The sequence below is a fragment of the Theropithecus gelada genome, chromosome 7b, assembly GCF_003255815.1.
Source record: "Theropithecus gelada isolate Dixy chromosome 7b, Tgel_1.0, whole genome shotgun sequence".
Taxonomy (NCBI): domain Eukaryota; kingdom Metazoa; phylum Chordata; class Mammalia; order Primates; family Cercopithecidae; genus Theropithecus; species Theropithecus gelada.
Genome location: NC_037675.1, coordinates 92,179,960 through 92,193,801, shown reverse-complemented (window position 1 = coordinate 92,193,801; position 13,842 = coordinate 92,179,960). Strand labels below are relative to the sequence as shown.

Sequence of the window (13,842 nt, the reverse complement as noted above, 5' to 3'; positions counted from 1 at the left end):
TCAAGTGATTCTCTTGCCTCAGCCTCCCTAGTAGCTGGCATTACAGGTGCACACCGCCATGCCTGGCTATTTTTTTTGTATTTTTAGTAGATACAGGGTTTCACCACATTGGCCAGGCTGGTCTCAAACTCCTGACCTCAGGTGATCCCCCCGCCTCAGCCTCCCAAAGTGTTGGGATTACAGGCATGAGCCACCACACCTGGCCAGATTTGCTTTTTCTTCTTGGGCATCTAATGAGTTCTTGAGTTCAGTAACTGAACTCAGCCCTGTTTTCGTGTTTCTTGACTCCCCCAGGACTGTAGGTCTCATCTCTAAAAGGTTATTTTAGGCTTCCCAGTACATAGACAGAGCACTGCTAAGACCTATAGATTCAGCAGTTTTGGGCCAATTGCTCAGAACATGTGGAAAAGGCCTTTGTTTTAGCTCTTGGCCTTTGGTGGACTTACCACCCGGAATCTTAGGGGGTCTTCAGTGATGGCTTTTTGAATTAATTTAAATTGCATATGTAATAGGTAAGTCTATTCTTTTTAGGACCAGGATGTTAAAGACAAAGCCAAAGTCCATTCTTGCCACCAACCCCAGTTGAGGTCCCCTCCCCAGCACCCCAGCTGTAACTACTATCATGGGCTTAAGATATGTCCTTCCAGACCTTTTAAAACTGATTTTATATTTTAATACAAGTATGTTCTGTCCCATCCCAGAAAAATAGACCATGCTTAGGCTGGTATATGAGTTGTTCTGGGTTTATTCAGAACAGTCTGGGGGTTGGTGTGGATTCCAAAGAGCTGCTCCTGGAGTGAACTTTTCATTCAAATTAAGCCAATACAGACATCAGCAAGTTATAACCATAAGCAGTATGCTGTCAGGAGTCAAAGCTTCATGCAAGCATTCCCAGGTATCTGTATAGTTACGACTTTTAGACAGAAGCAGATGAACACTCTGTTACTCTGCAAGAATACAGACTTGCATTCAGGTCATTTTGACACAGACTCATTTTAAGATCCGGCTGTACAGACATTCCACCAGCTCCATAGAACACAGCAAAGAGCTGGGGATTTCATCGCGCCTCTCCTGAAAATACATAACACTGGGGTTTGTGTGTGTTTTATAAAGATCATAGTGAATACCTCATAAGCCACCTTTGTTTTTTTCCTACTGAACTTGAGCTCTCTCCATGTTAATATGTATCTACTGGCAGCCAGGCACGGTGGTCATCCCGGTAATCCCAGCACTTTCGGAGGTTGAGGCGGGCGGATCACCTGAGGTTAGGAGTTTGAGACCAGCCTGGCTAACATGGTGAAACCCTGTTTCTACTAAAAATACAAAAAGTTAGCCGGGCGTGATGGCATGTGCCTGTAATCCCAGCTACTTGGGAGGCTGAGGCAGGAGAATCACCTGAACCTGGGAGATGGAGGTTGCGGTAAGCTGAGATTGCGCCACTGCACTCCAGCCTGAGCAACAAGAGCAAAACTCCGTCTCAAAAAAAAAAAAGTATCTACTGGCAAAGAAACGACTGAGTGCTTGAGTCAGCACCTATTTGAGTACATGCTACTGGAACATTCTTTAAATGAACTGAATTCACTATGAGGTGGTGTCCACTTAGACCCTGTGAAGGCTATGATGTTCCAGAAGGGCCTTGCTGGGGGCCTGGAGCCTCGGGGTGTGGTGGTTCTGGAGTCCTTTGAGTTGGAGGTGGGTGCTACATGCATTCCTTGCTCCCACTTTGTTTTCACTTTGTTTGGCTTCTCACTTTGTTTTTGTAGATGACATGGCAGAACTTCTCCTCGGGGAGTCGAAGCTGGAGCAGTACCTGAAGGAACACCCCCTGAGGCAGGGGGCCAGTCCCCGAGGCCCCAAGCCCCAGCTGACTGAGGTCCGCAAGCATCTGACCGCCGCCCTGGACCGAGGGAACCTTAAGGTACCATGGGCCTCTGGGCTGAGGCGACACTTCCTCACCTGCACACCGCCGTGGCTTATCTTCTTAGAAGCGGGCCAGCTCCCAGTTGGGTGGATGTGCCAGTCTCTAGGATGGTTGACCACTGCGGGGGCTTCTGGGCCAACAGGGTCTCTCTAATGAGAGTCTTCAATGACACGCCGTCTGCACAATGCCACTCATCTCTCAGATGCTTGAACTAAAGCTATCCAATATAACCCAGAGCTTAACCTGACATGTTACCCAGTTCTAGAAAAGAGAGAAGTTAATCACAAGGGGTGCTCAGCGCACAGCTTCCTGCTTATCAGTGTAACAAGCCACTGTGGCCCAGAGCTGTGGGAGGTTCCATACTGGTGCCAGCAGGCCTGGCGTCACGGTTGGGAGGCGGCCAGGAACTTCCCCGCATCTCAGCAAAGACCCTCACCCTCTGGCACAGGGAATCTTAGGCGCTGCCCCCTATCTGTCCATTCTGTTTTCTGGTCTCATTGCACCCAGGTTTCCTTTCCCTCTCACGTGGCTTTCCTTCCTTTCTTCTTGGACTCCTCATTCAGTTCCTTTTGCTTTTCATGGGGGTCATCTCCTCTTCCCGCCCTGCCCTTCTGCCCCCTGGGTGGCTCACACTCCCCTGGCTCTAGACACTTCCCCTAGTTCAGATGGCTGTCTGCGGCCTGCGCCATCCTGCCCCTCTTCCCCAGGATGTATTTCCCACTGAGGACAGACTTTGGTGAACTTCTGGAGCTCTGACTTCTGTTTCCTCTTAACTTTGATGACTTCTTTCTCATTTTTCTTCTCTTCCTGTCTTGGAATCCTGTGAGGCTCCGTGTTTGGTCTTTGTTCTTGTTTGCGTGTGCACGCTTTCCCATGGGAAGCCATGCTTTCTTTGCCTTTACCTTTCATATCTGTACTGCAAACTCAAGCCTGCTCCCGACTTGCTGTGTGACTCCAGGGAGGTTACTTGCCTCTCTGCAGCTCAGTTTCTTTAGGTTTGAATGGGGTGGGCTCTTAAAGGGGTGAGCTTGGACCTTCCCGGCTCCTGCATGTTCTAAGCCTGTGAGCTTTCAATTTGAGCTGTTCCTCCTCTTGGTCATCTGGCCACCTCCTTGGCCCTGTTGCAATGGAGGGCCTGGGCAACCTTTGAGTAAGTTAGTATTGGTGTTGGTCAGTTGTGCAGCAACAGGCTTTTGGAAACCCTGATAGAGAGCTGCTTTCAAAATGGTCTCTGTGTATGTTGTCTGCACGGGACACAGCTCCAGGCTGCTAGGAGGTGGCTGGAGAGTGTCACCTCAACATAGGGACCCCACCCCAGGCCCCCAGGGGGTGGCCGGAGAGGTCGCCTCAGCGTAGGGATCCCAGGTACTTAAGGACTCCCTGCTGCATTTGGGCTTCAAAAACCAGGTCTTCTCTTTCCCCGTTCAGTTTCTCTGTAAGGGCCATGCCACACTTTGGTGTGTGGCAGATCACTTGAGGCTAGGAGTTCAATACCAGCCTGGCCAACATGGCGAAACCCCGTCTCCATCTCATATGTTATTTTTTTTTTGATACGGAGTCTTGCTCTGTCGCCCAGGCTGGAGTGCAGTGCCATGATTTCGGCTCACTGCGAGCTCCGCCGCCCGGGTTCATGCCATTCTCCTGGCTCAGCCTCCCAAGTAGCTGGGACTACAGAGACCCGCCACCACACCCGGCTAATTTTTTGTATTTTTAGTAGAGACGGGGTTTCACCATGTTAGCCAGGATGGTCTCAATCTCCTCACCTTGTGATCCACCCGCCCTGGCCTCCCAAAGTGCTGGGATTACAGGTGTGAGCCACCGCGCCCGGCCTCATCTCATATGTTCTTAACCAATGACATGATGACACAGGTGGACACAAGGGTAGGTCTTGATCTGGGGACACAGGTGGTAGGTCTTGATCAGCAGGAGAGGGTGGAGGGACAGCAGGCACATGGGCCACAGCTCACAGTGATGGCCAGCCAGACTCAAGTGTCCTGCTGGGAGGTGTGAGCGGAGATATCTGGCTCATTTCTTTCCCCCATCTACCCGCCCCCCAACTTCATGTTGAAAAATTCACCTTTCATTTCACCAGGTGTTGATAGGTTTTGCTTTCCATCCTCTACAACGCTGTGTGGTAGTAAGCACATTGAATTTATTTTATTATTTATTTATTTATTTATTTTTTGAGACAGAGTGTTGTCCTGTCGCCCAGATGCCATCTCAGCTCACTGCAACCTCCACCTCCCAGGTTCAAGCAATTCTTCTGCCTCAGCCTCCCGAGTAGCTGTGACTACAGGTGTGTGCCGCCACACCTGGCTAATTTTTGTGTTTTTAGTAGAGACGGAGTTTCACCATGTTGGCCAGGCTGGTCTCGAACTCCTGACCTTAGGTGATCTGCCTACGTCGGCCTGTAATCCCTCTGAAAGTGCTGGGATTACAGGCCTGGGCCACTGCACGAAGCTGTTGAATTTAATTCAAGTTAAAATTCTTGAGTCTGAGTCCAGTTCTGGATTTGTAGGCTGTGTGATTTTGGGATGTTACTTAACCTCTCTGAGCTTCATGTTTCTCAGCTGCAGGCCTGCTTAGCCCAGGATTGTTTTGAGGCTCAAATGGAGAAATTCTTTCAAAGCTGTGTAGCACTAGATACACATCATTTCTTGCTATGTTATTAGTTCTACCTAGAGAGTTTTTTTCCTCCCATTGCTGTTTTTCACCTTCCTCCATCTTATAAAGAATGTTTCAAAGCCACAAATCTTTTGCATGGGTGTGCTGTCCTACTCACATTGACTAATGTGAAACTTTCTCTTTCCTTGAGCTTAAGTCCAGCTTGTCTTAAGTGAATTGAGGCTGGGAAGACCAGAGCCAGCCAGCCATGTGGTGGGATGGAAAGAGTCCTGGACAAGGAGTCAGGACATCTGGCTTCTGATTCAAGGCAAGAAAATGGTCCTTATTGTGAGCAAGGTGGCCCCTGACACCATGTTGGGGTTGTTCTCCCACTGCCCCAGCAGCCGAGGTGCCCTGGCCAAGCCGTTTCCTGTGCTTGGGTGCAGATTGGACTCACCCAGGGAGGCTCTCCCAGTGTGTCCAAGCTGTGCCTCTAGGCTTGCAATTTTCTTCAAGCTTTTTCTCCGCCTGGCTCTCCAGTTTGCTTTCGTTTGTTTTTTTTTTTCTCCTTTGGTAAAATATACATAACATACAACCTAATGTTATAGCTCTTTGTAAGTGTACAGTATAGTGGCATTAAGTATGTTATCGTTGTCACCACCCTCCATCTCCAGGACTCATCTTCCCAAACGGAGCCTCTTGTGATGTATCCATTAATGCTAACTCCTCATTCCCCCTCCTCCTTCAATTCACCTTTAATCCAGCGGTTCTCAGAGGCTGGAAGCTTGGGGAAGGAGGAAAGACTTCCCAGAATGTCCTAGGAAATGTGTTCAAAATACCCAAGCCTGGCCCGTCCGCCACCCAGGTGGAGAACCCCTGTGGTGGATGCTTTTTTTTTTGAGACAGAGTCTTGCTCTGTCATCCAGGCTGGAGTGCAGTGGCATGATCTTGGCTCACTGCAGCCTCCGCCTCCCGGGTTCAAGCGATTCTTGTGCCTCAGCCTCCTGAGTAGCTGGGATTACAGGTGTGCACCACCACGCCCCACTAATGTTTGTATTTTTAGTAGAGATGGGGTTTCACCATGTTGGCCAGGCTGGTCACGGACTTCTGGCATCAAATGAGCTGCCTGCCTCAGCCTCCCAAAGTGCTGGGATTATAGGTGTGAGCCACCGCACGCGGCCTGGATGCTTGTTTTCTCTTTTCTGAGTCTGTTTTGACTTCTCTGTCTCCAGATGTAATTCTAATTCCTCTGGTGCCTCTCCCTTGGGCCACCCATAAACACCTTTGCTCCTATCAGTCCTCCTTGCCCACTCCACCATCCTTTCCAATGCTGCCTGATGTCCCTTTCTTTTCCAAGAAATGCCTGGAAGCTGACCACATTGGCTGAGATAGCTGCTGTAACATGCTGTACCTGGCTACCTGGCCTTGTTGTCCACCCATCAAAACTCTAGGTTACAGTATAAATAGTGTGGTTTCATGGTGTGCTTCCGTAAGCAAAAACCTCAGCTTTGAACCGCTTGGGCTCTGAGGAGAAGGTCTGGCCAAGGAAGATAAATCTGTTTCCTTATATAGGTGGCAGGGTGGCCTGTTCTCTCCCTAGGTGCTAGGGGACGGGTCAGGAAGGAGGGTAATGATGAGGCTTTGGGGAGTGGGGGACTGGCCAGGTCAGCCTCGCTGACTGGGAGGAAGGGGGGCCCACAGAGAACTTCCAGCCTTCAGCCTCTGGGGAGGGTACCAGGTCACCTCAGTTTAGAAACTTCAGTGGCTCAGTGAGAAACTTCGCCCTGGAAAGCAAGCAAGTCCTAATCTTCACATCCATTTGGGAAGGCCCTCCTTGATGATTTGGGTTACAGGGTTGTGGTGCATCTCCACTGCCATGGCCGGCCCACCAGGATGTCTGGGCCGCTTCTTTTCTGAGACAGGTGCTTGTATGTTTAACTTATGAAGCATTCCTTCCTTCCTTGGCCCAGGCGGCCCACTCAGCCATGGACCTGGTGAGTGGAGCCGCAGGGTTTGGTTTTGGTTTGGTTTTTGCAACAGCTTTCTTGAAGTGTAATTCACATACCATACAACTCACCCATTCAGAGTGTCCACTTCAGCGATTTTTAGTATATTCATGAAGTTGTGCAACCATCACCACAATCAATTCTAGAACATTTTCATCACCTTCCAAAGAAACCCATCGTCATTAGCAGCCACCTCCCATTCCGAGCCAAGACGAATCTGTTTTCTGACTGTAGATTTGACTATCCTGGACATCTCATACACATGGAAGCATACAATATGTGGCCTTTTGTGACTGGATTTTTCACTTGGCATTATGTTTTTGGGATTTGTCTATGTTGTAGCACATAACAGTACTTCATTCTTTACTACAACTGAGTAATATTCCATTTTGTGGCTAGCCCACATTTTGGTGGACATTTGGGTTGTTTCCACTGTTTGGCTATTGTGGATAACACTGCTCAGAACATTCACGTCCAGACTCTTGTGCGGGGAGCTGTGGGGTTTTACGGCGGCAGCTGGCTGGGCTCCGAGGGAGCATCATGCCTGATATTGTAGGAAAATGCTTTTCTTTCTCTCCTTTCCCTTCTAGTCAGAATTCCTACAAGAATCCAATCTGATCATGGCCAAGTTGAATTATGTGGAAGGTGATTATAAAGAAGCTCTGAACATTTATGCCCGGGTGGGCCTGGACGACCTGCCGCTGACAGCTGCCCCGCCCTACAGGCTGCGGGTGATCGCAGAAGCCTATGCTACCAAAGGTGAGGCCCGTGCCTTCTAACACAGTATCCCATGCCCTGGAGCCAGCAGCGCCTCTTGGGAGCCGCCTGTTTGACCCCTGGCCCTTGGCTGGTGATGAACCTGGCAGCTCCCAGCAAGGCTGCTGGGGCCGCCCTGCAGCACGTGCTGGGTCATGCTAAGCCCAGCAGGGGTTTGTTCCTCCGAGCCAGTGGCCATCAGCTGTCACTGAAGGGGATGAAGGAAAAACATTTCAGCAAAGTTTCTTTCTTTCTTTCTTTTTGAGATGGAGGTTTGCTCTTGTTGCCCAGGCTGGAGTGCAATGGCGCGATCTTGGCCCACCGCAACCTCCACCTCCCGGGTATAAGTGATTCTCCTGCCTCAACCTCCCGAGTAGCTGGGATTAAAGGCATGTGCCACCATGCCCGGCTAATTTTGTATTTTTAATAGACAGGGGGTTTCTCCATGTTGGTCAGGCTGGTCTCGAACTCCTGACGCCAGGTGATCCACCCACCTCAGCCTCCCAAAGTGCTGGGATTACAGGCGTGAGCCACCGTGCCTGGCTTCAGCAAAGTTTCTTGATAAGTAATATGCAACTTCAGCGGGGGCCTGCCTTGGTAATTAAAATCCTGCACAGCATATAGGGATTCATATCATATGGTCAGTTGGCCACATGGCTGATGATGTTTTTATTCATAAATGCCACCTCTGGGTTAATTAAGGCTAATCAGTTGCCACACAACAATCACTAGCAATCAGTCCTCTCTTAGTTAACTGTGTACCTATTCAGGGACAAGAAGAACGCGTAAATATCTCACTGCCATGAAGCAGTTTGCACTCTAGTGTGAGATAATGCAGTCTCATGGGAAGAAAAAGTATGGAAGCACAGGACACACAGACGATGGGACCGTTCCAAACTGCCGCTTCCTCAATCTATAATGGGCATAATCACACCGACTTCATGGGGCTATTAGGAGGATTAAGCCAAATAGTGTATGTAAAGCATTTAATGTAGTACCTGGCAAGTTCTAAATGCTGCATAAATGATATTTTAAAATCTCTACCAGGTGCGGTAGCTCACGCCTGTAATCCCAGCACTTTGGGAGGCCAAGGCGGGAGGATCACCTGAGGTCAGGAGTTCGAGACCAGCCTGGCCAACATGGCGAAACCCCGTCTCTACTGAAAGTACAAAAATTAGCTGGGTGTGGTGGCAGGCGCCTGTAATCCCAGCTACTCAGGAGGCTGAGGCAGGAGAATTGCTTGAACCCGGGAGACAGAGATTGCAGTGAGCTGAGATCACGCCATTGCACTCCAGCCTGGGTGACAAGAGCGAGACTCCATCTCAAAAAAATTTATTTATTTATTTATTTATTTATTTATTTTTTTTTTGAGACGGAGTCTCGCGCTGTGTCACCCAGGCTGGAGTGCAGTGGCGCGATCTCGGCTCACTGCAAGCTCCGCCTCCCAGGTTGAGGCCATTCTCCTGCCTCAGCCTCCGAGTAGCTGGGACTACAGGCGCCCGCCACCACGCCCGGCTAGTTTTTTTCGTATTTTTAGTAGAGACGGGGTTTCACCATGTTAGCCAGGATGGTCTCGATCTCCTGACCTCGTGATCCGCCCGTCTCGGCCTCCCAAAGTGCTGGGATTACAGGCTTGAGCCACCGCGCCCGGCCAAAAAAAATTTAAAAAATAAAAATAAAACCTCAACCCCAAACAGGGCAGCAAATGGTAAAAGCTAGGGATGGGTAATATGGGGAGGTCACTTCAGGCCAGCAGGGCCAGGAAGGCTTCCTAGAGCAAGAGGACGCTTTGAATGGGACTTCTTAAGGCCATGGCAAGAAGTGGACTATCTGGAGTGGCTCCTGTCCTTCTGGCCATCTGCTGTTCAAACCAAGTACCGTGACTGACTGTGGCTGGCAGAGGCCAGGGCCCTGGGTGGCTTGTCCCTCCAGCACAGTCATGAGCTGGCCATTGTGTGCTGCCAGCACTTTCTGGCTGAGATGAGGGGGCTACAGGTGGTCCAGCCTGTCTTGACTCAGTTGTCTTATGCAATGTTGAACAAAGACCCAGCCCGGGGCACACTTGTTAAGAGCTTTGTGATGGGAATGATGTATTCACCCAGTTCCCTGGGGACCCTTGAGTACTGCCAGGCTCCTCTAATTCTAAACATCCCCGTGGGCTCGGAAATAATGCCGTTGCTCTCGACAGGGCACTCTGGCAGTTTAATGGGCATGCCCCTTTGAGGCTGCCTCTGGGGTCCTGACAGCGTTTGGCTTTGTTTGCATCTGTCTGAGCTGTAGGGAATGCTGGGGTCTGTGCCACACAGCCACGTTCTTCTCTCCCTGGTGCTCACCCATCTACCTCACGTGCATCAGGAGCTGTGTGTGTGTGTGGCCAGCAACAGTATTCCGGAAGGAGAGCAAAGCATCATCTGGCAATTTCCACCTGCCCAACTGCCCTGGGGCTGGTGGGTGGAACCAGGAGTTGGCTTGCTATTTGGGGGTGGGAGGTGGCTTTGGGGCCTGCCCAGTACCCAGAGCCTACATCCTAGGACTGGTTCTGAGATAGTTTAATGGAGGTAGGCTGTCTACAGGTGGCACTGCCAGCTCAGTCTTGTGTCTGCCATGAAAGGTGGGCAAGGAGGACAGGCGACTTGGGCCCTGAGCCTGGCCCTGGGTGATATGTGGTCACCCTACCCATGAGGTTGTGGCATTGGCTCTTGGGACACTTGCTGGCTCACGGGAGACCTGGGTCTGGCTAGTTTCTGACTTCCGTGAGTGCAGGTAGAGTCACATGTGTACCGGGAGAGGGAAGGGTCACTTCTTTCTAGAGGAAGTGGCCAGCAGCCTGGGGGCTCCAGGCCCTGGAGAGCCTGGTGGGCCAGGCGAGAGGCAGTGTAGAGGGACAGTTTTGAGCACCGGCCCTGACCATCTGCCTGGGTCCTACTCTGTGTGTCACATGCTGGCTCTGGGGCCTTGTCCAAGTTCCCTAGCCTCTCTCTGCCCCTGTTTCCCCGCCCATCAAGCTCTCATTGGCTTGTCACAGGACTGCATGAGAGAGCACACATGAAATTCTTCTACAGCGCCGGCACATAGTGAGCACGATGTAAATGTCAGCTGAAGCTGAGTGTTGGGTGGGCCGTGAGGGACTGGAAGTGACTTGTACTAAAAGAGCAATTTTGGGCCCAATTCATGGAGATGCCCAGAGACAGGCCTGCTCTCTGAGGAGTTCAAGAGGCCCTTGGTCCTAGCTCTGTGTAGGAATATTCTTGGCTCTCTTTCTTCACCAAGGTCCCTGAGGATTTTTAAGGGGAGGCTGCTGCCAGGGGGTTCTCTGAATGTTGGTCCCTCCCCTATCTGCACACGCTCTAGGCAGCGGGATTGACCTACACACTTTCTTTGTCACCTCAACTTCTCCCTGGTGACCTGAGGTCTGAGTTGGTCAGGGTTTTCAGATAGAGTCCCTTCCCCTAGCCAGCCAGCGTTAGCCTTTGCTGATTGGGAATCGGAAGACTGTATGGTTCAGCTCCCAGAATGTTCTATGGGCCAGCACTATGTTAGGGAATTTCCTGTCTCTTTAACATTCCAAACCCCAAATCTACTGAAGAGAGAAATGAGAGGAGGTAAGGTTATGCAGAAGCCTAGCAGTGGCCATGGTGTACTGAAAGATTCCCGTGCGCCGGGTGTGGTGCCCTTTGTCCCAGTATCTCATTCACTCTTTTTTTTTTTTTTTTTAAACGGAGTCTCACTCTGTCACCTGGGCTGGAGTGCAATGGCGCAATCTGGGCCCACTGCAACCTCCGCTTCCCAGGTTCAAGTGATTCTTCTGCCTCAGCCTCCCAAGTAGCTGGGATTACAGGTGTGCACCATTACACCTGGCTAATTTTTTTTATTTTTTAGTAGAGACAGGGTTTCACCATGTTGGCCAGGCTGGTCTTGAACTCCTGATCTCGGGTGATCTGCCCACCTCGGCCTCCCAAAGTGTTGGGATTATAGGTGTGAGCCACCGCGCCCAGCCTTCATTCATTCTTTACCACCACCCATGAGGTAAACACCATTGTTCTTTCCATTTTACAGAAAAGAAACCTGGGGCACAGAGAGGTTAGGTAAACCTGCCCAGGGCCCTACAGCTAGGAAGTGGTCGAGCCAGGAGTTGACCTCAGAGACTGGCTCTAGGGCCCGTGTTCTCCTCCAAGTGGCAGAATGGGGTCTCAGTCTGACGCCCATGTTCCTAATTGCTCTCTTTTGTTGGCATATGGACTGGAACTCAGCTAGGCCAGGTAAGGTTTCTTCAGGGAGAAAACATTCAGGTCACTCGAGAATACCCTAGATTTGTACTCCCGCCCTTGGTTCCTCTACTTTAATGCCTCACCCTTGCCGGGTTTCCTCTTGTAAGTTCTGTCCTTCAAGCTCATATTGCTGTCTTCACTGAAGCCCCCTGGGACCCACCCATTCAGAGTCAATCATATTTGATGCTGTCATAGCACAGTACATTAGAATTATGTAAGAAACGACTGGAGTTGTACGCATGCTCACTTAGGCGTTCTTGCCTTGCCAATCTAGCATTCCTAGAAGAAGGTCATCTACCAGTTACACTCCGCCATTTTGCCCCTTAGTGCGCACGCTTGCGCCCACTCGCCCAATTCCTGAGAACTTGTTGGGAAGCTGCTGATCACCAATTTCGAGTTTCTTCTATCTGCTGGGAGGCTGCTTTTTCCTGATGCAGGCTGCTACCAATTATTATTTTAGAGAAACAGTTAACAACTGCCTGACCATCACCTGATGGTCACCTGACATTTCTGGGGTGTGTGTGTGTCGCGGGGAGCCCTCTCCTGCTCTGCTCCTGCCTGACTGGCTGCCTCCTATAACAGGGCTGTTTGGCTTTCTCAGCATTTTCTGTGACTTTCTTTTCTGCGTACACAGAGGAAAGTAAGCACCTATCTCTGCTTTATAAACAGAAACATAATTAATAGAAGAGACAAAATGAACAGTTCCCTTTTTAGTAAAACAAAATTTTAAAACTGGAAATTTAAAAATTTTAAAAGTGGGGCCTGGAAACAGCAGGGGAGTTAACTTCCTTTCCAGATCGCATGGCACCAAAGCAGAGGGCTGGCTCTAGAGAGTAAATGGGGCCTGCACAATCATCTCCCATGCAGACATTTTATTTCCCAGTAGGGGAGACTGTGCCAGAGAGGAGAAGGGACTTGCCCTATGCCACACAATCCAGGGCAGGACCAAGATGTGGGGATGTTTCTTGGTAGGAAATTTTTCCATCAAGCTGAGTGACCTCTGTGCCCAGGTGGAAGAGGCGGCACCATGTCGGGCGCTTTACAGAGCTCCTTTACCTTCTCCATTCCTCCCTGCTCCTGGGGTGGCAACTGCTCTTCCATGCAGTGGTTAAGGGCATGAAGCTTTGGGGCCAGACTGTCCAGGTTTGACCTCTGGCTTTGCCACTTACTAGCTAAAAGGTCTTAGGCAAATTATTTTCACCCCACTGGGTCTGTTTCTCATCTGTAAATGGAGATAATAATAATATCTACCATACAGGGTTGTGCAGGGAATGGGTGAATACATGTAAAGCACTTAGCACAATGCCCGGCAGATCAACAAATGTGTTATTTTTATTCTTACCACAAATGATTGGCCTCTTCATTTGTTTGACCACAAATGATTGGCCTCTTCAGATGCCCCAGGTGACAACATCTGGTTATGGGGAGAGGGGAGAGGCCGGCTTTTTTCCATGAATACATTGGTGCCTTAGTGGATCTGCTTTGTCAGGCGGAGGGTTTGACCATCAGGAAGTGGGACCTGGGAGCCATACATTTACAGGGGGAATCTTTTTTTTTTTTTTCCTGAGACAGAGTTTCACTCTTATTGCCCAGGCTGGAGTGCAGTGGCACAATCTCAGCTCACGGTAACTTCTGTTTCCCGGGTTCAAGTGATTCTCCTGCCTCAGCCTCCCGAGCAGCTGGGATTACAGGTGTGTGCCACCATGCCCGGCTAATTTTTTTTGTATTTTTAGTAAAGACGGGGTTTTACCATGTTGGCCATGCTGGTCTCGAACCCCTGACCTCAGTTGATCCACCTACCTGCCTTGGCTCTCAAAGTGCCGGGATTACAGGCGTGAGCTACCATGCCTGGCCTAGCAGGGGAATCTTTAGGGGAAGATCACATGAAGATCAGAGGCCTGGAGTGTGGCTTAGGGAAGGGAAAGTTGTTGCTGATGTTGGAGGATGGCGAGTACATAGAAGTCAGCAGCAGCTGGAGAAGCTACCCACATCATCCCTTCTGCCCAGCCCCAGCCAGATGCTTGGCAGGCAGATGGAGTGAGCAGGTGTGCTCTGTTCACAGAGCGGGTGGAGGGGGCAGTGCAAATCCAAGTCAGCCTCGACAACTCCATCCCACAGGGCTTTCTGAGGGCAGGACCTAAGCTCCTGCCTTAGGCATATGCAGAGGGGTAAACGGTGTATGCAGCGCTGACCGCCCAAGCCATGCTGCAAATCCGTTTTCTGGTTTCTGCCACAATCTATGCATTAGGGCCTTTTCAGTTGTAGATGAAAGAAAACCCAGCTTCAA

At 50.3% G+C, this 13,842-nt stretch overlaps 1 protein-coding gene across 3 annotated transcripts in view; it reads left to right on the top strand.

Moving 5' to 3' along the window:
• Positions 1-13,842, top strand: part of TTC7B (tetratricopeptide repeat domain 7B) — a 274,767-nt gene that overhangs the window by 23,550 nt on the left and 237,375 nt on the right. For 2 of the 3 annotated variants that reach the window (XM_025392641.1, XM_025392640.1), the window contains exons 2-3: positions 1,764-1,918; positions 7,122-7,290. In XM_025392641.1, coding sequence (XP_025248426.1) covers positions 1,764-1,918; positions 7,122-7,290 — 324 coding nt within the window. The remainder of the gene's footprint in view (positions 1-1,763; positions 1,919-7,121; positions 7,291-13,842) is intronic. The other variant, XM_025392642.1, reaches the window with a different exon arrangement.